General features: G+C 40.6%; 1 protein-coding gene across 1 annotated transcript in view; it reads right to left on the bottom strand.

Annotated features, from left to right (window-relative positions):
• Positions 1-10,349: 10,349 nt before the first annotated feature.
• ppp2r2a (protein phosphatase 2 regulatory subunit Balpha) overlaps positions 10,350-23,200 on the bottom strand; it is a 54,023-nt gene continuing 41,172 nt past the window's right edge. The window contains exons 3-10 of the mRNA XM_033013769.1: positions 23,068-23,165; positions 21,539-21,704; positions 20,186-20,298; positions 18,473-18,650; positions 16,808-16,972; positions 15,116-15,285; positions 13,448-13,539; positions 10,350-11,463 (exon numbers count right to left, since the gene is read on the bottom strand). Coding sequence (XP_032869660.1) covers positions 11,184-11,463; positions 13,448-13,539; positions 15,116-15,285; positions 16,808-16,972; positions 18,473-18,650; positions 20,186-20,298; positions 21,539-21,704; positions 23,068-23,165 — 1,262 coding nt within the window. The 3' untranslated portion in view covers positions 10,350-11,183. The remainder of the gene's footprint in view (positions 11,464-13,447; positions 13,540-15,115; positions 15,286-16,807; positions 16,973-18,472; positions 18,651-20,185; positions 20,299-21,538; positions 21,705-23,067; positions 23,166-23,200) is intronic.

Below are 23,200 nucleotides of genomic sequence, written 5' to 3' on the forward strand. Positions count from 1 at the left end.
GCAGTGGGTACATTCCCAGCTTTGCCTACAGCACTGCACACATTTGGGCACCAGCTCATGCAATGAACGAAGCAGCTAAAATTGCACCGTCCATTCCATCGCAGCAAGCCTTTGAAAGCTTTTTAAAGACAATCTTCTCATCATAAACTGTTATCTTCAGCTCAAATCAAATACAAGTTTGCTCCATTAATTCCACAGCAAAAGGCAACCGACCCACAAGTCATATAGTCATTGAGTATGGAAACGGGTCCTTCGGTCCAACTTGCCCACACCGACCAACATGTCTCATCTGCACTCGTCCACTTGCCTGCGTTTGGCCCATATCCGTCTAAATCTGACATATCCCTGTACAGCATTTCGTTCAGACCGAAAGGTCTGAATGACAAATAAAGGTATTCTATTCTATTCTATACCTGTCTAATTGCCTCTTAAACTTTGCAATAGTCCTTGTCTCAATTTCCTCCCCCCCTCAACCCTCTGACTCCTCCTCTTCCTTTCTTCTTCCCGCTACAAGCAAGCTCTATAGTGACAAGCATAGGAAGTTAGACGTGCAGTGTCATCTGTAAAACAATCTATAACTTACCCAAAGTATGAGACTACTGTTTGATAGCACGACATAAGTGATCGGGCAACGACATAATATTGAAGCAAGCGTGCGAATGGAGCGTGGGGCAGCAGAATTCGCACCATACGCCTCTTTAAATCCACAAAACTGGCCTGGGCGTTTGTACAGAAAACAAGCTGCTTCGGAAGGATTTCGACGGATCAGGGAGAATACTCTACCGCTGCGCCACCGTGCCTCTTGTGTTTAAGCATTATGTGCCCACTTCGCTTTTGTCCGCCAACATAATTTATGCATTCATTAAAACACTGAGATTACAAAGTCAGATGCAAGCATGACATTCATAATATTGCGAAATTAATTACCAATACCGATAGGAGGAGTATTTCTATCCTTGCATTTATTTCACTGTATTACTAATAGCTGTGGCCTTCTGCTTTAAAATGACATTTGTTAAATGATTATAATAAATCAAAATAGCAATGTCAAATGTGTAATGGAAGGAATTATCAGCAGCTTAGACAAACACAAAGTGCAAACACATTGATAATGATCGCTTTAAAATATTCCCGTAAGTGATGGAACAGGTTTCAAATAGGACTCAACACTTAAGCAGAAACTCGTGACGTCTGCACTCAACCGCTGCCAGAAGCCTTGAGAGCCAGAAAGAGATTTATGAGTTAGTGTTAGCAGTGTTTAACAACGCGGTTTCAGTGGGGGTTTTTTATTTTTTATTGGACCTCGTGCAATTTTTTTCTTCCTCCTAAACATTGCCATAGGTTGATATTTTCTGTACTAATCCTGGGCTGTATGTGTAAAGCACAAGCCTGACTGTTCGAGTCTAATCACGGGGATTAGCTCATGATATTTCTATTGAATCGCGCCACTACATGAGTGTTCCTTCATTTACATGCACTATCAACTTCCCTGGGCGGGGCAAAGAAAGTGGACACAACACCTCCCATCAGAAGGCAACGATTGCGTGGTGCGTTATTTTGGAGCTCCCTCTGCACTTAATCAGAAATTCTTGATACATGGAAGAGTTTTATTAATACGCAGTATATTGATCCTCCATTACACAGTAAAAAAACCGACAACCGTTTAGTTATTTTCGCACAGTGATGTCCAATAACGACCGGAATGGAAGCCTGTCTTGCCTGGGGCGTAGCTGGATCGGGGATTTTATAAACGGCCCCGAAATATGGCGACTGTGCATTTGTGGTTATATAAAAGAATATTACTGTGCATACGTGACAATAAAGAACCATTGAACCGTTTGAGATTTTTTATTTCACTGCCTTAGGTGTTCAATTAATCACCCTAAACATTAAAGTCCTTTACATTATCAGCACACCGTGGCTGCAGTGTGCCATCTCCAAAGCCAGAGGGACCACAACCCCATCATCATCATCCCACAACTCCACCACCAAGATCAATGAGGTTAGAGGCACACAAGAATGCCAACACACATGGGTTCCCCCTGCACATCATGCCAACGGAAATATATTGCCATTGTATACATTGATGTATTGTCTTCTAACGTCCAAATTCTTCTGATGACTCTCCAGTGCACTTCTTCCTGAACGAAGTTAACTTTCCTGGCATTTAGAGGGCAGAATTGATTGAATTTAACCATAGAATCTCTACTCAGCACTTTATTAGATCTCGCAGTGGTTGGAGGTTGTGAAACTGTCTCCGGAGAGAGTATTAGATCTACCGTTTTGTGAGCCATTTTAATCCCTGTGGATAAAGGTTAACATTCCATGGGTTTTCATATCCGTTGCGATTGACCACTAGCCTGAGATTTCTGTACTTGGCTGCTTAACACTATTTGTGGTTCCCATCCTAAAGGGACTGCACATCTGGACCGAGATCAGCCTTGATTGAATGGCGAAATAGACGATGTGCCAAGTGGCCTAATTTTGTGAATTATGAACTTATGATCTCAGATGGATCTTTAATAACCAAATTCCACTTGCATGAATTTTACTTTTGTCCATATCTATCAACCTTACTTTGCATTGCACCATCCTACTTAATGGTGAACGGAGCTGGGTCTACAGTAGAGGTGAAGTTTTAAGATGAGGAGTGTCACGACTTTGTAGATCAGGTTTCCTCAAAGTACCCATACGCCAACCGAGTAACAATTCCACAGCCTCGGGCCACACGCTACCTGCTTTTCCACCTTGCTTTACTGACTGAAGGTTTTAGACTGCATTGTAAGCAATCCCTTACTAGCTCATCTACAACTAGTTATTTTGGCAAGTACCCGAGGACCCATCACATTGATGTACATTCCTCACACTTCAGCAAAAATAAGATAATCTGTTAGGAGAAAAGATCACCCATCACTAAAGGGTCCCAACCAGCCCAACTCCCAACGGATTGTTCACTCATTCCTTTAAGGACAGCCTTGCAATGATTTAAGTAATTTTGCAATGATTTAAAGTGTAAATTAAAACATCTTATCATATAAAATGTGCTATTGTAATATTCCAGTATATTGCTGGCTCTTCAGTCACTGACATTAATAATCGGAAGCATCTTTTTCATATGTGATGCATGTCATTCCATGATGGTCCACAAGATACTGTAAATGTTAGTTCAAATGGAAAGCTATGTACAATAACTTGTCACAAGGCTGTTTCCAGAACCCGTGATCAATCCAACATAGGCGAACGCTAGGATTTCTTAATGTATTTTGTTGAGCAGAAACTGCATGGAACATACCAGGAAACAGCTGGTAAATTATGGTGACAGTGCAGTCAGACGTGTAGCTTGAGTAGCATTCATGCTCTTGACCATTCCCTGTGAATATTCTTCATTTTTAATAGCTTACCTGTGCCAATTTTTAGAAGTAGCTTTCAAATTCCTTTCAACATTTACATTCACGTAAAACATCTGTCATCTTGCCAAAGAACTAGGTACCAAGGGGGGGAAACATCGCCAAAGAAAAGTATGCAGGCTTAGAAAAATAAGAACAAATTAGGGAAATTAACAAGGGTGAAAAGATTTTGGAAGCCTCTGCACCTCCCGGATTTAGTATATTCTAATTTAAACGGATATATTTTCAGAAAGCCCGTTTGTTTACTTGTGGCACCGAACTAATGCTAGCAGACCAAAGGTTAACTACGGATTCCGTTCTTGGGAACTGCCAATAAACCGATTTTCCCTCGTCAGAAACATTCCTTTTTAATGGTAATTCATATTGTATTGCTCTGCCTACACTTCTTGTAATTCTTCCATTTCGTGGAGTATCTTCAATGTTGATCTTAGGACTATATAATTAAACGTGGAAAATATACTGTATTCAGTTGCTAATGAACCCCATAAAACATCAGTTTATCTTGAAAGTTCAAGGTTTTTTATTTTTAGCCTGAACGGATTTTCTTTCAGCATATGAAGATGTTCTGCTACTGGTGGTCTTTCATGCGTTCATAAATCATTGGAGTAGAATTAGGCAATTCGGCCCATCGAGTCTACTCTGCTATTCAATCATGGGCGATCCATCTCTCCTTCTCAACCCCATTCTCACCTTCTCCCCATAACATTCGACACCCAGTACTGATCTCTGCACAGGAAGAATGTGGAGACTTTGAACTGCTCAGAAGATGTTCACCTTGTCTGGATTAAGCGTATTTGGTATAAAATTGAAAAAAATAAATTATTTTCTTTGATACATAGGAGGATGAGAGGTGACCTGATAGAAATGTAGAAAGTCATGAGAAGACTAGGGTAGACAATCGCTCTTTTCTCCCCCAAGTATTTATGTCATATATTAGAGAATAGAGGTTTTGGGGGAGACGAGTAAAATTTAAAGGAGAGTTGAGGCACCTTTATTTTAACTCATTGGGTGGAAGGTTCCTCTCGGAAGGTACTAATCAAGAACCTGTCAATCTCAGCTTTAAAAATACCCAGTGACTTGGTCTCAAATTTTAAATCCATTTACATGACAATTTTCAGCTCCAAAGCAAAATCATATCGCACTGGTATAATCTTTAGATAACATTCTGCCCTCTTCTGGACCAAAAATAGAATTTAAAATCCAAGAACAATGTTATGATTTCTCAGCAAATGCATTATTTACTTTAGCTCCAGAGGCTGATCCAACCTTTAAAAGTGCAATCCAAATTTTAGTTAAACTTAAATTCTAGGAGTCCAAGCAGCTTCCACTTTCATTTCCAACATTGCTTTAACAGTAATCAGCTAGGCCATGCTGTACCTTGCTCTAGATTAACTCAGTTTCAAACATATCACAAATTAAAAGTTTCAGATATGCAAAGCATATCGGGTAAAACGTCACCAAAAAAATGTGATAGTCCAAACACGTTGGTGTGTTAGGGACTAGAGAGCTTGTGTTTACACAGCAGCACAGGAACAGGCCCCTGGGCCCATCATGTTTGTGCCAACCAGCGCGTCAATCTAAATTAATCTCATCTGCCTGCACGTGGTACATATCCCTCTATTTGTGGCTTGTTCTTGCATCTGTCTAAATGCAACAAATATTGCTATCATACGTACTTCTACCACCTCTCCTGACAGCACCTTCCGAGAGGAACCTTCCACCCAATGAGTTAAAATAAAGGTGCCTCAACTCTCCTTTAAATTTTACTCGTCTCCCCCAAAACCTCTATTCTCTAATATATGACATAAATACTTGGGGGAGAAAAGAGCGATTGTCTACCCTAGTCTTCTCATGACTTTCTACATTTCTATCAGGTCACCTCTCATCCTCCTATGTATCAAAGAAAATAATTATTTTTTTTCAATTTTATACCAAATACGCTTAATCCAGACAAGGTGAACATCTTCTGAGCAGTTCAAAGTCTCCACATTCTTCCTGTGCAGAGATCAGTACTGCACACAATACGCCAAATGTGGCCTAACCAAAGTTTAATAGAGCAGTAACATAGCTTGCCTAGTTTTATACTCATTGCCCTGACCAATAGACAAGCATGCTTTACATCTATAATATAAAGCCTTCTCTGATCTCACTATAATCCCTGTTCATCTAGGTTTATGCACATCCACTGCACCTGTGTTTCAGGATGTCCAATGAGCCCGAAGTGGGATCTGCACAATAGGGCAGGAGGTACATAAAGGGCTGTGTGAATGGGTTACATGGGAGAACAAGCAGTCAATTAGCTCCAACAATGAGACAAGCAGTTTAAGAAGGAACTGCAGATGCTGGAAAATCTAAGGTAGACAAAAATGCTGGAGAAACTCAGCGGGTGCAGCAGAATCTATAGAGCGAAGGAAATAGGCAACCTTTCGAGCCAAAACCATTCTTCAGCGAATGTTTTAATGTTGAGGAAAGAATATTGGCAGTGTATTCCCAGAGGTCAGGGATTCTGCATCAACAGAATGGATTCATTGCTCCAGTATCATGAACCACTAAAAGTGATAAATCTCTTCTCACAGCTCTGTGTGGACCTTGTGCTGCAACAGAGTTGGCAACCTTCAGATGAAGCAAGCGGAATTCAAAATAAACTATCATTCTCATATTCCCAACACTCTATTAAAACTAATATAGAATTACTTCACATTGCCAAGTAAAGGGCTTTTTGATACTTCCAAATATTTTATTCCTACTCTGGGACGTTCAGTTCCTCAGGCTCTTGCTCCTTCAGGTCCAGTCAGAGCAGTTATCACTTTAGTGGGTGATAACGAGTCTGCTACACCAGGCATTTACACGTTTCTATGGTTTAGCACAGATCAAATTTCAATGCAGACCTGTTGTCAAGCAAAGTCAGGTCATTACTCCAAACATTCTTCTCAATTTTTGTTGCTGAAACAGTACATCTCACCTCCAAATCCATCTCCTCAAATAAAATGCCATGGGACCCTGGAAGACATGGGCCACTTTCGATATCTCAGGGGATAACCCAAAGATATATACCAGTATTGAAATTCACCACTACCTCAAGGTCTTCAGCACCTTTGCTGGAAGAAAGTGTTGAGATTGTCCTTAAACCTTGTAGAAAATTCACCTGATGCCAGTTTTTCCTGTACATCTATACTTTGGAGACATATTTCCTCAAAGCACTGGAGGGGTTCTACCAACAATCCGCACCAAACAATTGGCAGGAAAAAAAACCCCAAATCAGTGTCCTCTTGCTGGCCAACATCCCCAGCATCTCGGCAGAGTCCACCAGCTCCAACTAGCAGGTCATTGTGTTCACATACTCAACACCAGAATCCCAAGGTAGGCCCATTACTCCAAGTTCCTTCACAGCAAGGTATTAGCAGGACAGGAAAAAAAAGACGGCTCCATAAAGAGTTTCTCGATGACTTATTGGAATACCAGTCCATGACCACGCAAATAAGGAGAAGCAGATTTCTGGGTGGCACCAAAAACCTCTTCTCTTCATCAGGTGCACTCCATCCAAGCACACACTCAAGCAACTCCCATCTCCCCCGCAGATCACACAATGGCCTCAACACTCATCCAAAACCTCCAGAGCTGAAAAAGAAGTTACCCATAATCTGATGTACCTGAGGGGAGACAAAGGTAATTGTATAACGTGATACATTAACGCAGAGTAGAATATCTTATTTGCTGTTTTGGCATTACTAAGGAAAGTAAACTTCATTAGGCATTAAAGCCAACCCAAACTGGGTGGGACACACTGGTTGCTGTTCCCAAGTCGGGCTCCCCACATAATACGTCAACATTGCAGCACCTTTAGTTTGAGCCTTTGGATACTCACCAGCAAGAATCCCATGAGACAACTAACCACATGGAACTGTTGATCTGCCTTCGCCAACAACCCCTTTGCAAGATCCATTAAGTGGAAATATTAGGACGTTGGAAATTCTTAAACGACAATACAACGTTGACATTCATAGTGCATACATACCTCAAAAACTCAGTTAATTGGATCCTACTAAATGCAACTAAAATTAAGGTCACATTTGTCACCATTTTTAATCCACCACTATCCTAATTTTCCTGTCCCCAAAAATGCAGGATTTAAATAATTTTACATCAAATCATTCATTCAAGAACTAAAGAGAGCAACACTGTAAGAATAACTAATAAATGGAGTAACTTGTTAACAAAGGTTTATTTTCCTGCTAGGAACCAACTACCTCATTACTTTGCAGTGCATTTCATGTGTAGTTTTCCATATCATACTTTATTCTACAGAATGGTTATTGGGATTTGTCTACTTGAATGTTACTGGGTATACATCAATTCAGATTTTCCAATAAAGCTAATATGCTTGGATCTATTTCCAATTGCTGTGTTAACCACAAAGGCTATATTTCCTCAATTCACTTTGAAACTGATTTACGAGTATGAAGATGAAATGTATTTTATGAACCCGTTGATAGCTCTGAGGAACTATTCGCAAAGTGCAGAAGTTGGCAAACAGGGTGAAAACTGTTGAACATATTTGCCTCCAGGAAAGAACCTGCACATAACCACCTGTACTGGAAAGAACTGCAGATGCGGGTTTAAATCGAAGTAACACACAAAATGCTGGAATAACTCAGCAGGTCAGGCAGCATCTCTGGAGAGAATGAATGGGTGACTTTTCGGGTTGAGACCCTTCTTCAGACTGTACTTGTAACCGCATGTACTTGGATAAGAAGCCATTTGGATATACGAGTTCAGAAATCATCTACATGGACTGGACCAATCCCCCCCCCCCCCCTCAAAAAAAACCAAAATAACAAGTTTGTCAGTCTCTAACTTGCACAATCCAATTGTAGCACTCTTCCTAAAAGCCCATTGCCTCTCTGCTGGTCCGAAAATGGCCCCTTCTTCACTAGATAACAAAAGCCTACAAGCTCATCAAGAGGCATAATCTTCACAACTGCTTATAATGTATTCGAAGGAACTGCAGATGCTGGTTTATACCAAAGATAGACACAAAACGGAGTCACTCAGCAGGTCAGGCAGCAGAGAAAATGGATAGGTTATCGCCACCATTTTTACCAGTCATGCTGCCTGACCCGCCCGCCGACTCGAAATGTCGCCTATGTATTCTCTCCAGAGATGCTTCCCACCCGCTGAGTTACTTTAGCTTTTTGTGTCCATCTCCAGAAACTGCTAAGTCTAAAACATTAACATTTCTCACAGAATCTGCAGAGTGAAAATTAAGTTCAGAACACTAATCCTGCACGTCAGTTCTGAATACATAATTTGCAAAACCGCAAGGAGTTTATCTACAAAACTCAATCTGGGATATAATTTTACTTCTCAATAAAGGGAAACCAATCCTGTTCTTCCATTCGACCAGTTGAGGTTGTTTTTGGCATCAATTAATCCCTAATTTTAGAACAGTCAAATTTAAAACAACTGTCAGGGGATGTAAAAGCAGCTAACAACTCATTGCACTTTAGTCCTTCCATGTTTCAAGTATACAGCTGCCTTACTCAACTACACAGGAATGAATATTTCAACTGGCATTACATCAAATTAGCTCCGGATGTTGACGACCAAGAACTAAGTTGGGAAGTCAGAACTGGCATCACACCCCCATTCCCACAGAAAATCTCCAAACGTCACCTTCCATTGCCAGCCTTAATCACTGCAGCGCAGCGAACGATGAGAATCAGCACATGAGCAGCAGAGCATCCGACCACTCAGCTAGAGGTCAAGCAGTCTATTAAAAAATAACAATATTTTCCTACAGTTCAGTTGCCAAGTGCAAAGAAGCAAGAATCCAACACAAACAATGCACCGAGTTAACTAGCCAGGTTAGGTGGCAGTAAAAATTGTATTACTTCAATCTTCACCAATTTACATGGACTGCTGGTGCCGATCACACCTACAACAGGTCAGTACTGGAAAAAATATTACAATAAAAATGGAGATAGGCTGCTCAAATCATCTCTCATTCAAACAAATTAGGTCACAGCAGCTGTTGCGATTTTGTTTTACGAGACAAAACATACGTTTTAGAAGAATTTGGACAACTTGAGGCACATTATCATGAAACATGACCCCCTAAAGAAAACAAAGTTCAAGCCAAGTCACAGCAGTTTTTACAATATCCTTTGTGATGCTTCTGAAACCACTGGACTGGAAGTTGTTAAGTAGCCATGCAGCTTTTGGCATTAAGTGAACGGACATTGTAATCATCATTTTCCAACTAATGCAGCACTTGAGATATAATTATACTTCTCAGTAAATTGGGCCAAATCATATTCTTCCATTCTGCTCACTAGATCAAGAACATTGTTTCTGCACTGGCCTCAAACCCAGTGAACTCTGAGTGATACCCACTGATTGCTGGAAGAACTCAAGGGTCAGGCAGCTGGGAGGGATGGACGGGCCAAGTTTCATGACTGGTAACTTCTTCCCGATCCGGAACGTCACCTGTCCATTCCCACCTCAGATGCTGCCCGACTCGCTGAGTTTATCCAACATATTATTTTGTTCAAGATTCCAACATCTGCAGTTTTGTGCACCTCCAATTCACTGTCTGAGAACTAGTCAAACTCGGCTCCAATTTAACTTACCCAACTTAAATAAAAATTCTGAAAATCCAGGCAAGTGCTGTTGGGAGATTTAACACAGAATAAATGGCACTTGGGCTCTCACCTGCAGAATCTCAGTCGCGAACATGTCAGTTATGGCTGGTCTAAAGCATTTGCACTAAGAAACAATTAACTCCAAAATTTCAGCAGTTCGAACGTTGAACCTAAGCACTGCAGTTTCTAACCATCCAGTCCAAATGGTGAAAAAGAACGGCAGGAAATGAAGGGGGGGAGGGGGGGGGGGAGAAAAAAATGAAACAGTAAACACAGATGGACTTCATCAAGTCCACTGGCGTCCCCTTGAAAACGCACAAGTTTATTAACACCGAATAGAAAATACTTAAGATTCATATTCCATTACATCAAACATCAGTAAAACTTACCGGTATTAGACACACTCTTTAATGCATTCATTTAAAAAGAGTACATGGTATTTTCAAAAAGTACAGCTAATTTCAAAAAGAAAAGCACCAAAGGAGCTATTTTTATCATTTTTATTCAGTAGGTTTTTCTTGTGCCAGAAATGGCAAGGGCAGCAATATTACAGTCGGTTGTTAAAACATCAGTATGCAACAAAAACCACCTGACCCACTGACCCAACTCTGACCTGGTCATGTCCTTTACGCTCCAACAGGGCCGGATGGAGGAATCCGTGAGGTCAGAGAAGGAATGTTACAAGCATTAACAACAAGCTGTATGTAGATAAAAAGGGGGAAGGTGGGGCGAGGGGGTAGAGAACATTACGGTAATGAGGGTACACAGTAAAACATTGCCATATCATGACTGGAGGACTTCTTCCTCGAAACCTCACCACAATGGAAGGCAAAGGAGTGGATTAAATGAACATCTGATGCAGTAAAATGCTAATGTGGTAGCCCATAATTTGTAATGCAGAGACAACCTCCCTCCCCGCCAAATGACTAGCGATCATGAATTGCAAATTTGGATGGGGTTGGGTGTAGGAGTAAAAAGAATTCCCTGCGATAACATGACTGGTGTGCGTTATAAATGGCACTGATTCAAGAGAGGTGGTGGGGAGGGGGCCAGAATGGGCCCCTCTCTTACAAGATACAAAGGCTACACTATCTTAACTAGGCAGGAATCGGATTCTTTCTTCACTGCACGGATTTTAATTCACTTTGTCCTGGAATATATACAGGTTGTTGGTTGTGGCTACGGCAATGATATTTTCCTTAGGGTGCCAGGCTGTGTGCAGGATCTTCTTGTTGAAGTCCAGACTATCAACACTAATCTCGTCCTTCTTCCTCTTGCCCCCTGAACACACCCTGCGTGGTTTCAGGATAGCCCGTGGTTTGCTGTTCTCTCTCGAAGCCTCTAGCGTAATGTCCCGTTTTGTGTTTCTATCGAACATTCTGAAGAAATTGTTGTACGACCCAGTCATGACAACACTGAAAGTGGTAAAACATTCAACCATTAGTAAGTATACATAAGTTCATAGATCATAAGTTCTAGGAGCAGAATTAGGCCAGTCGGCCATCAAGTCTTCTCTGCCATTCATCATTGCTGATCTATCTTTCCCTCCCAACCACATTCTCCTGCCTTCGCCCCATAACCACTGATGACCTTGCTAATCAAGACTCTGTCAATCTCCACCTTAAAAATATAAATTGAAATGAATTCCACCGATTCACCATCCTCTGACTAAAGAAATGTATACAGGTATTAGTGAGTCATGCAGGGTTTTGCTGCAATATAAAATTCCAGCTTGGCATATGTGCGCAAGATTCTTAACACTTCACTGGGAAATATGAACCTTGCAGCTTCACTTTTATTAAATCTCATCGTGGGTTTGAAAACCTGCTTGTTTATTTTGTACTACTCTCTCAAAGATCAGGAATGGAGCGGCTGGGCTTGTACACTCTGGAGTTTAGAAGGATGAGAGGGTATCTTATTGAAACATATAAGATTGTTAAGGGTTTGGACATGCTAGAGGCAGGAAACATGTTCCCGATGTTGGGAGGGTCCAGAACCAGGGGCCACAGTTTAAGAATAAGGGTTAAGCCATTTAGAACGGAGAAGAGGAAACTTTTTCTCACAGAGATTTGTGAATCTGTGGAATTCTCTGCCTCAGAGGGCGGTGGAGGCAGGTTCTCTGGATGCTTTCAAGCTAGATAGGGCTCTTAAAGATAGCGGAGTCAGGGGATATGGGGAGAAGGCAGGAACAGGGTACTGATTGGGGATGATCAGCCATGATCACATTGAATGGTGGTGCTGGCTAGAAGGGCCGAATGGCCTACTCCTGCACCTATTGTCTATATGACCTTGTTGCAGCTCCCTACACCAGAGCTCAAATGCACTAAACAGTACTATACATGCTGGCCATTCAGCGACCTTATCGCATTGACAATTCACTGGAGACATTTTTACAGTAAGTAAATGCGAACTTTATCTTCCCATTTCTTTAACAATTTCCCATTTCCTCCTCTAAGAGACCATTCCTACAACAGGGCCTTTGGAAGAGTCATAATCATGCCCTTTGCATTTCTTCCTTAACAAATGACAATTTGAGATCAATATTTGCCAAATGCAGGCAGGTGGGACTAGTGTAGCTGGGACATGTTGGTCAGTATGGGCAAGTTGGGCTGAAGGGCCTGTTTCCACGCTGTATTACTCTATACATGATCTTGAAATCAAACAAAAACAAAACCTGCACATTAGGCAAGTGACAAGGCATTATGATTCAAAAGGCATTTACTTGGAGTTCTCATCCAAAATTTATATCATAGATTGACCTAGATACCAAGGTTAAGAGAACCCATCTTCCAATACTCATAGATTGGAATCCATCAATCCATCACCTCCACTACACCTTCCCCCACTTGCTCCCTCGAGAACCCAATTCCCCATAATTGTTAACTTCCACCATATCCAGTTTTCAGCCACCAAACAAAACAACATTTCTCCACTCACTCACCAGGGAAAGTGAGCATGACCATCACAGCAGAGGTATCATGGGAGCAGAGCCTTGGTAACTAGTACAAACCACAGATCAATTAAAACGGCCCTCCTACCCAGCGGGAAGTGTCTTGGGCCCGTGCTTCATGCAGAGGGTCAGACTAGCTGGTAAACTGCAGACCCGTTGAGCTTGGGTATGGCTTTACCAAGTCTGCAAAGGGGCACCAACTTTATTCTTTCATTTCATCACCAGAAATCTCATCTCGAGTCAAAGGTGGCGCTGGCTAAATGTCATCATATTTCAAACAACTTTACAAATCGTGTAATCTGACCTTAATTGTCAAACTTTGGATCATCGTTATCTGAAGCAGAATTCACACAGAAATCACCGGTCCCATGATATGTCATACAGAACCTAGATACCATTAGCAAGAACAGAACAATTGAAGGTCTCATTGAAGAAGAATCAGCTTTTACCTATCGCATCCATTCCAACAACATTCGAACTTGTCAAAAATACAGTCGTTTTCATACAGTGAGCACAGTTTGCTTCGGAGGTATTCATGGACCTGTAAGAACAAGTAATAAGTCGATCTGAGTGAAATCCAGTCCGAGTTCTATACAAAACACATGGTCGTAAATATACAAATACCTGGCGAACTGGAATAAATCCTTTACAATACTGACAGACAGAAGGGAGGGGGGAGAAGTAGAGCAGAATAAAGTCACGAGAACAGGATTTTCAACAAATATTATTTTCCCTTCACAGAATAGCAGATTTAATATCTAGAACTAAGTTAGCTTTAATTGGTAGTATTTTCACCAAAGTCAGAAGACTGAATGCTAGCTCCATTACAAGAGCTAATTGGACAGGTTGGGACACATGGGTAAACACCATGCTGGTTTAGCAGGTGCTGTTTGTCCAATGCATTTTTTGTGGAAGGTGGCATTTTAACCCAAGTCCGAAGACTGAATGTTAGCTCCATTGCAGGACAGCTACAAATGAATGGGTTTGCTGGTCGATCCACTCCATCAAGGAAGGCGATGGCTGGAGACCCGTAGCAGCCTGGGGCTTGCCTGGATCGGGCATCGCTCACAACAACTGGAGCGCGGACTGGACTTTGATAATGGCGCCAAAACATGGCGTCTCTTGTATACGGGATCAGTAGACTTATTTCTGTATACTTGCTAATCGTGAATGTGCTTAGGTATGGGAATACTGTACTGGACTATATGTAAGAAAAGAAGTTCACTGGATGTTTGCACCACACACGTGACAATAAAAGCATCTTTGAACTATTGAAAAAACTCCAAATCAATAATGAAGATGCAGGTAGAAGTGTTGCACTTTGTACAATAAACTGAAAACTCGCCTATCTGTTCCAAAGGCCTCAGTACACCACCCAGAAGGATGCAAAAACACGAGCATAAAACATAACTAGTCATTCATATCGCAAATGTCCATAGGATCGTGCTGGGTGTAAATGTTTGCAATAGCTGCACGAAACAATGACAAGTTATTCATTGTTTTATGAAAAATTGAACTATAAAGTATACAACTAAAATATGAACTTTAAATCTTTTCTAATCCTAGCATGGTAATATAAATTATCACCCAGAAGTAAAATTACACGCAGGTATTGAGTGAAATTGCAGAAATTTGAACTTGTGTTATTTGCCAAGTGCATTTTGCAAATTAGCTGCCAACTGTTCTTTCTGAGGCAAGTGTTAACATGAATAAATCAGCTTTAATGCAAAAAGGATATTGTAACCACAAAGACAAAAACATGTAATGGTAGTTATATTCTCGTTTCTAGTTACTATAACCAGCATAGACAATTCCTGGTGTAAATTAATTTACAGAACAAATGTCCCTAATACGTCCTTGACTGGCTGTGCCACTGAACAGGTTGGGACACATTGGAAAACATTGTGCTGGTTTAGCAGGTTCTGTTTGTCTAATGCATTTTTTAGGGAGGGTAACGGAAGCTTCATTCTGTACTGCACCTGTTTCAAGAATCATGAATTGGTAAAAAAAAAAAGTGCACTTGGCATCCAAGCCATAAAATTGATACACATAGAATTATCAAATAAACAGAGGACAACCTGTCAAGGCAACACAAAAAATGGCAGGAGCTTGTGTACCTGGTATGTCTCCACAGGTCTACTTTCCATATTTAAGTCCCAGATTTTCACTGATAGGTAATCTCGTGTCATCATGTAACGACCACTGTGACTGAATTTGACGTCTGATATTGAAGAAATTATTTCTGAGAAGAACGACCTGTTGCTGGGATCTTCAGGTTCTTCAAACACTGTTGGGGGGAAAAGAAATGTTGGGAAGGTCCAGAAAGTAGACTTGCTCCATTCTTATACTTTTTCCATTTGATAGCACCTAAATATTTGTCGCCAGCATTGTACCATATTCAACACCTCCTATTTAGCAGAAATATATTCAAGTCATACCAGTCAGCATCTGCATTGAAAGGTACGCTGCAAAAAAAAATCAAATGCATGCTGGCACAGTAGGAGAGTTACCACCCTACAGCGCCAGAGACCTGGGTTCAATCCTGACTGCATGTGCTGTATGTATGGAGTTTGCATGTTCCCTGTGACTACGTGGGTTTTCTCCATGTGCTCCGGTTTCCTCCCACACTCAAAAGACGTGCAGGTTTGTAGGCAAATTAGTTTGTGTAAATTGTCCCTAGCGTGTAGGATAGTGCTAATGTACGGGGTGACCACTGGTCTGTATGGACTCGGTGGGCCGAGGAGCCCGTTTCAGTGCTGTAAAGTCTAAAGTCATGGAATAATAAAAATCGAAGTCCCCTTTTCAATTGCATTTGATCAGAAAACCAGGTGCTGCAATGTTCTTCTTGCAGACATTCAGACCGATACGGTGGCAGGCACCGACCGGGCTGTAAAAGTTTTAATAACTGCAAAAATGATTCTAATAGTTGACCAGCTTTTAGGCTGCTCTCCTCAGCACGTCGACATCTTGTAAATTAACAGGTGACCAGTTGACAGCCAGTGGATCAGATGCTGCTGAATTGTGGTAGCCATGTCACCACTTCAAAGAAACAAGAGTAACAAGTTGTTGCAAGGTTTTCAATTTGGTTTAACAGACTGACCACAGCCCTCCAAGTTCCAGTTCTACAGTGCTCCCACCAGGGATCTTTGAATTCTTGACAGGCAAAGGGAAAGGTGAACTCTGAAGAACAAGGAGGGATGGTGGGACAAATGTACAGTTTCAGTCATTATAAGCTCGTAGCACAAGGAAGGGAATGGAATAGTTGTGGAGTGGATGTTGTAGTGCATTATGATAGTTTAGTGTTAATGTAGACAAAGGGCAAACTGTAAAAAACAGATTTTGGCTATCTGCTTGACTCTGAATAATGTAGGGCAGTACAAAGCAGGATTCAATTGCTCAAATCCATTTGGGGAAGAGCGAGCCAGTGCAGATGCCTTGTTTGTGGTGGTAGCTGAGGAAATATAGTTTAAACTGCCTTTGCAGTACTATATCAGCATGCTTCATGCTGAAAATCAAACTCATGACTCTCCTGTCTTTTAGACTAATGCATAACTGAGAAACCTAAAGCAAAACGGCAAGATATAAAACCAAAAATACATTTGAGAAATAAATAGGGTCTGTCAAGCTAACATACATGTATTTCAGTTCCTGCATATAGACTGCATCAGGTTGATAAATGTCAGTAGTTTCTGAACAATCTTGATCTGTTCTTGTTGTGCATTCAGAGGAGTCAATTTTGAGCCATGTGAAAAGAGCATTCATTGAAAACACAAATCACTAAAGCACAACTACCTGAGTCACAGACTTACATTTGGCATGTTTGTCACATAGGGCAGCTGCTCTCATGTCACACAGTCGAATGGTTCCCTTGCTACTGCTGTATACAAATGTGTTGCACTGATTGGGGTGGAATTCCGCTGCTGTAATCACTTCAGTCAGCTCCTCCATGTTAGCAGGCTTGATATCTACAATATCTGAGACAGGCCATCAAGGATAATACATGGCTTACCGCCACACAAAATGACAACCTGGCCAAAGGGTGGAACAAGTCATCTTCAGCTTATGCATGCAACTGATCCTATAGAGTAGCCAATTACTATAAAATTATAACTAAGAAAAGAAACCTTATTAGAGCAAGATATAAATCAATGATTTCTGCAATATTCAACTCTGGATCAACATGAAATAGGAAAATAATTAGCACCAAGATGATCACCCATCTCTTAATGAGTTTTCCATTACTTCACACGATCCAATTTCCATAGTTGTAGATAGATCTTATCTTTTTATCTTTATAGAAACCTAACAGGTGTTTCCACTAGCTTGTTGCAACCTGTTTCCTTCAAAGCTTGGTCAAATCAATTCCAAGAACAAATAACTTTGGTTCCTATAAAATCAAAGCTGTGTAGGAAAGAACCGCAGATGCTGGTTTAAATCAAAGGTAGACACAAGAATCTGGAGTAACTCAGCGGGACAGGCAGCATCTCTGGAGAGAAGGAATGGGTGACGTTTCGGGTCGAGACCCTTCTTCAGACAAGTTGAGTTACTCTAGCTTTTTGTGTCTAAAATCAAAACTGTAACTGCCCAGGTTTCAAAGAAATCTGATTGTGTAAATCCCAAGTCCTTGCTAATCCCAAATCACAAGTCAATTTATGCCAGCAGTTCACATTGCCTTTTTTAGTCTTCAGAACCGTACCCAAGTAAAAACTATCTGTTCACTTCAGGATTACAATAGCCTGTAACACCAGCACTAAAATTATCTATTGTCCATTTTACCAAATTGACCAATGTTAGTTTTACTCTGCCCAAGAAGCTTATCAACCTAAAAATGTAACAATTTTCCTCACAGCAGATTCTGTCTAATTTGCTGAGCATTTCCAGTATTGTTTTATTTATATTTATTTTACTTTTCTTTTACAAGAAAAAGTTTATTTGTAGCTTTCTCAGACATAGTGTACTGTGAAATACAGAGTCCAGGCAAGAATCCAAGAGCACGAGCCAAACTCTTTAGCGCAATAATGGTACAAGTCATCAGCTAATGAAATTTTAAAACTCATTTTTTTGACAAGAATGGGAGAAGTCAAAGATAAAATGTGCTATTAGATGAACTGTATATCCAATAAAACTCCTGAAGGTTTTAACGCCAGTTATTTTGAATTTTGGGTTGCAGGAGACCAGTTGCGTGATCACATTTAATGCAGGAATTTCAGCATTGGCCAAAGATTTGTTCTTGAAAGATCAGCAGAGCCATTAACCTGCCCTGACAGTCATGCATACTGGATAGACTGGCTGCGATTCAAGCCAAAATACTCACCATCTGCCTTAGGATACAGAGTACAAGGTGTTGAACAATACCGAAATAACAATGCATGAAAAAAAAATCCTTTGAACTTTCAAGTGAGATGAGGAACATTGCTGCCAAATAAAACAGTTTCCCCCCCCCAAAAAATGATCTGCCACATTGACAAGGATACTAAAACTTCTGTCTGTGATTTCTAAATGCCACAGGTTAATCCTAAGATCATCTGCTGATAAGTAAGTTTCATAGTCACTATTGACTGAAATAGAGTTTATATGATATGTGTGTGCATTAGCAAATATTCTTCGAGGGCTTGCTTCAACCATTAAATCCATAGGTTTGAATACCGGCACCTGAGAATGAGAAAAAACAAGGTGTTAAAAGAATTTAAACAATGAAGAAACCCATCTAGAGAAAGGTACATCATTTTACAGAACAGCTCTGAGGGGTTTTTGACATGAAACTTTAACATTTTCTCTTTCTACAGAGTGTTTTTCCAGCATTTTCTGTTTTTATATAACTTTTCAGTAAATTTTATTGAAATAAATTAATTTCATGAGGGTGCAAGGTACACTGTGGCACAAGAGGAAGTCATCCAAGTGCTTATTTTTCAAAGCCAATGCCAGCTATACATGCACAAAAAAGCCTTCAGCTGTCAAGGCCCAGTAGCTGTGGGACAAATTCTCTCATCTCTCCTCCCAAGCTTAAGATGTTCTCTGAAATACCTCCAACCACAAATTCTGTCTTCTTGCACAATCAAGCAGAATATACTGCATAAAAACAAGAGTCCAACAAATTCAAGTACTTCCTATTGGAAATTATCAATGTCTGTGTAAAACATTTCCTTTCCGTTTTCCAGTGATATCGCACATTGATAGCACCTTGTTTTGCTCTTCTGACTTGGAATCACACCCCTCGCACATTTTATCGGATCCATTAATAAATTTGTAGACCTCTGTTGGCTATCTCCATAGCTCTTTTCAAAAGTAGTTGATTGCTGGGAACAGCGTATGACCCACATCAGCAAAAGAATAATATGAAGAAGCAAGAGCTTGCAAACAAGATTAAAAACCATCATGCAGGAACTGTGTAGGTGTGCCCATTAGTAAAGTATTAACCAGCTCTCAACCATGTTGGCAGCTGAAGAGGGACCTCTTTTGGGAACATTAAAACCTGAAAGTTTCCTCAAGATGCGCAACTCTGAGGTGGGAGTGTATTGCCTACTTGTATCTTCACTGGAAGATAAGTCTAGGTAGAAGTACTGGAAATCCCCACTTATCAGGATTACATTTATGAAGATACTTGTACAACGGCTCATTATTTCCAAGATTAATAAGGGAGGGACAATGCCAGTCTTGCCAACAATACCCCCATCCAACAAATTAATGAGCAAATCAAGCTTCAGCCTTCTCCTTTCACAATAGACCTGGCCTGTTCAACGTTTCTTGATCTGCAGAGTCTCGCACTGCAAGTTTCGAATCTGCAAACGTATCTGGAATGCTCTCTTTTTACATGGCATCCAGAACTATGCAGAGTAGCAGAAGTACCTCACATGGTCTGGCATGGTTTTGTATGAAAAAACTCCACAGGCGGTCTGAGACTTTTTGCTACAATATTGATGCCTTATAAATGCAAACTAAAGCATGTTTGAACTTCAGGCCTTCAGAGAGTCACAGGACGCCCAAATTGGGATACTGGGCATCAATATTAACAACGCGGGGAATCTTCCACAATTGGTGCCTTGAAACCAGACCAAAACTGCCCCTCAGAACTGTCCTGGATGTTTCATTTAACGATTTACCCAGATTTTACGATCTGAGTCAAAAACAATGAAACATCCAAGATATGCTGGTGTATTCTTTGAAGCAATTTGCACTCTAGATCTCACCTTAAGCGTAGTGACTGTGGCAGGATCCCTATATCGACCATCCTCCTCCTTCAAATTATATCCTTCTGGTCGTTTATCTCTTTCACTGATTTTCCACAACTTTATTGTTTTATCTAAGAAAATAAATACAAAATTGCATTAATAGAGAGGGGCAAATGAGCCTCTGGCATCCAAGTGTTGGATTACAATTCTAAATGATTAAAGGAGGACCTTTTAAAGTTCAAGCTCAAGAGAGTTTATTGTCATGTGTCCCTGTATGAGACAATGAAATTCTTGCTTTGCTTCAGCACAACAGAACATAGTAGGCATTGACTACAAAACAGATCAATGTGTCCATATACCATAATATAAATATATACACACATGAATAAATAAACTGATAAAGTGCAAATAACAGAAAATGGATTATTAATAATCAAGAGTTTTGTCCGAAAATGAACGCAAGGGCCTTGAGGAAACATTTAATGATACCAATCTGGAATGTCAACTCACTGCAGCATAGCAAACACTGGAAGCAATGCTGCAATAAATATTAGCAAAGTATAAATGCACTATCGATGTAAAACAATAATTTCAGATCAATGCGAGAACACTCACAATACAATTTAGAAACACAGGACTACAGTATAGCAATGTTCTCTTTGAATCTTTAATATTTCCACAAAGAATTATGTATCTATCTACGAAATGGGAAAATTAATTTACTTTTACAATATACTAGAGCAATAGCTTAAATGTATATAAGATTTATCCATCTATCAATGTCTCAAGTCATTTACCCACCAATATTTTCAAATGCAGTGATTTATGTAGGCAAAGCTGGCTGCCATTTTTCACACAACAAATTCATTCAAAACTATGTAGCTGATGGAAAGGAATTTTGGCCAGAGGTGTTTTTGCAATTCCAGTAAGGGTGCGAAGGTGAGGAAGACCACAACCTGTAGTCTGCAATATTTATTATTCAGAATCATTTCATCAGTGAATAATACAAACTATAACCATTTGAGCATAACGCAATGTGCTAGAGGAATTCAGCGGGTCAGGCAGCATCCGTGGAGGGAATAGATAGACAACGTTTCGAGTCAGGACCCTTCTTCAGACTGATCCCGACCCAAAACAGTTTGTTCATTCCCCCCACTATAAGAAAACAAAAAACATGGAAAGAAAACTGGCGGCTTGGGGAGATTAATGAGCGGGTAAATAGTATTTGAGAAATTAAACCTAAAAGTATTATAAAAGAGTCTACTGAAATCTACCATTAAAAGTTGTCGGAATAGCTATTGCGCATTCTAAAAGGAAGTACAACCAGGGTTGCTGTCGTGAGCAAGCGAATGAAGTGAAGAAGGAACTCACCATTTGTAGAGAGCAGGAACTGTGCAGCATTTTGCTGGGGTAACCATCTAATTTTATTGATCTTTTCTTCAATTTCTAAACTTTTCAAGTAGTCAAATTCTGGCTCGTGACTCTGAAAAGTACTGTAAACATTATATTCACCTCTGCAATGAGGCTGGCTTTTGTTCTGCAAGGAATAACAGAATAGATTAGAACACTACAACTATGTTCAGCTAAAACCAACAAGATTTGTAACCTACAACGCCAACTGGTTCTTAAAATCTAACTGTATTGAAGGTATTTCTGCTTTTTTCTACTAACCAGATAAAGCAATGAATATAGAAGATAGACACAAACGGCTGGAGTAACTCAGTGGGACAGGCAGCATCTCTGGAGAGAAGGAATGGGTGACGTTTCAGGTCAAGACCCTTGTTTAGACAAGAAGAGTCTCGAGGAGGAGGGAGTGTGGAAGTTGTCTATGGGAACGGATCCGGCAGCCCCAGCCTGGCTGGAGTTCCACAGCCCTGGCTGCAGGTGGAAAATTCAACTCGCCGATTGGCTTGAGGTCGAGAATGGCCGTCGGACTGGCCTTTTGGGGGGAGGGGGGGGGGGGACTTCTCGAGGACAAGGAGAGGGGAAGCGCGGGCCACCACTTGCCAGAAAACCGGTAGTCAACTTGTACATGACCTCTTTTGGCCGCTTTGAATATGTTTGTTGGGGGAGAAAACCTCAAAATAAAGTTCCTACAGAAATCCATCTTCTTACTTCAAGATGGCATTCAAGCCACAATCCTAACCAATAAGTTCACAACAGAGAATATGTTCTCTTATCTAACATGTCATCAGATGTGGCTGCATACACCTCTTGTCAAGGCATTTCCTTCTGCAGCAAATGAAGCATCACTTGCTTCAAAACATGCATGGTCATTTCAGGTATATAATCAGAAGAAGATGCACTTAAATTGGCAAAAGTTTTCATTAAAAAAAATAGGAGCAGGTCTTCCTCATCAACTGAACACCCATTACTTCCGAATCTGGGTACCACCTCACAACCAAACAATGTACACATGTAGCCACCATGTAACAAATTACATGGCCCCAGAATGGAAGTTGTGATGAAAACGCACAAGTATGCTTCACATATAGACATGCCTAACCAAATTCAAAATGTTGCAAAACGCCTTAGAAATGTTGCTGTGTTTCATCCCAGAGAGAATTAAAATGATCTTCTGGACGGTTATTTTAATAGAACAAGATGAGTTAACATGAGCGATGTTCTTGGAATATAATTACCTGCATAAACCTGCAGGGTTGGGTGGTGGCATTATACCGGGAATTCTATGTAATTTCTTTTGCAAAACATTTCAGCTCAAACATAGATATCCATGCATCCTCTATGAGGAATCAATATGCAAAATATAAACAGTGACAAGTATGGAGCAATGACTTGCCAGGAATATTTCTTTGAACATGCCACCACTGAACTGCAGAAATAGCTAAATCACCACGTTACTTCATTTCAACTCTATGTGCAACACAGATAACACTCACCTCCTGCTCCTGCTGGAATATGACCACTCTACCCCCCTTGTCCCCAGTTGCCAGTAGTTCTCCAGAGTGGTTGAATTCTACCGTGGAAATAACATCAGCTGTAAAGATAAAGAATGATAAAACATTAGGACAT

Source organism: Amblyraja radiata, chromosome 39 (genome assembly GCF_010909765.2).
Source record: "Amblyraja radiata isolate CabotCenter1 chromosome 39, sAmbRad1.1.pri, whole genome shotgun sequence".
In the NCBI taxonomy this organism is placed as follows: Eukaryota; Metazoa; Chordata; class Chondrichthyes; order Rajiformes; family Rajidae; genus Amblyraja; species Amblyraja radiata.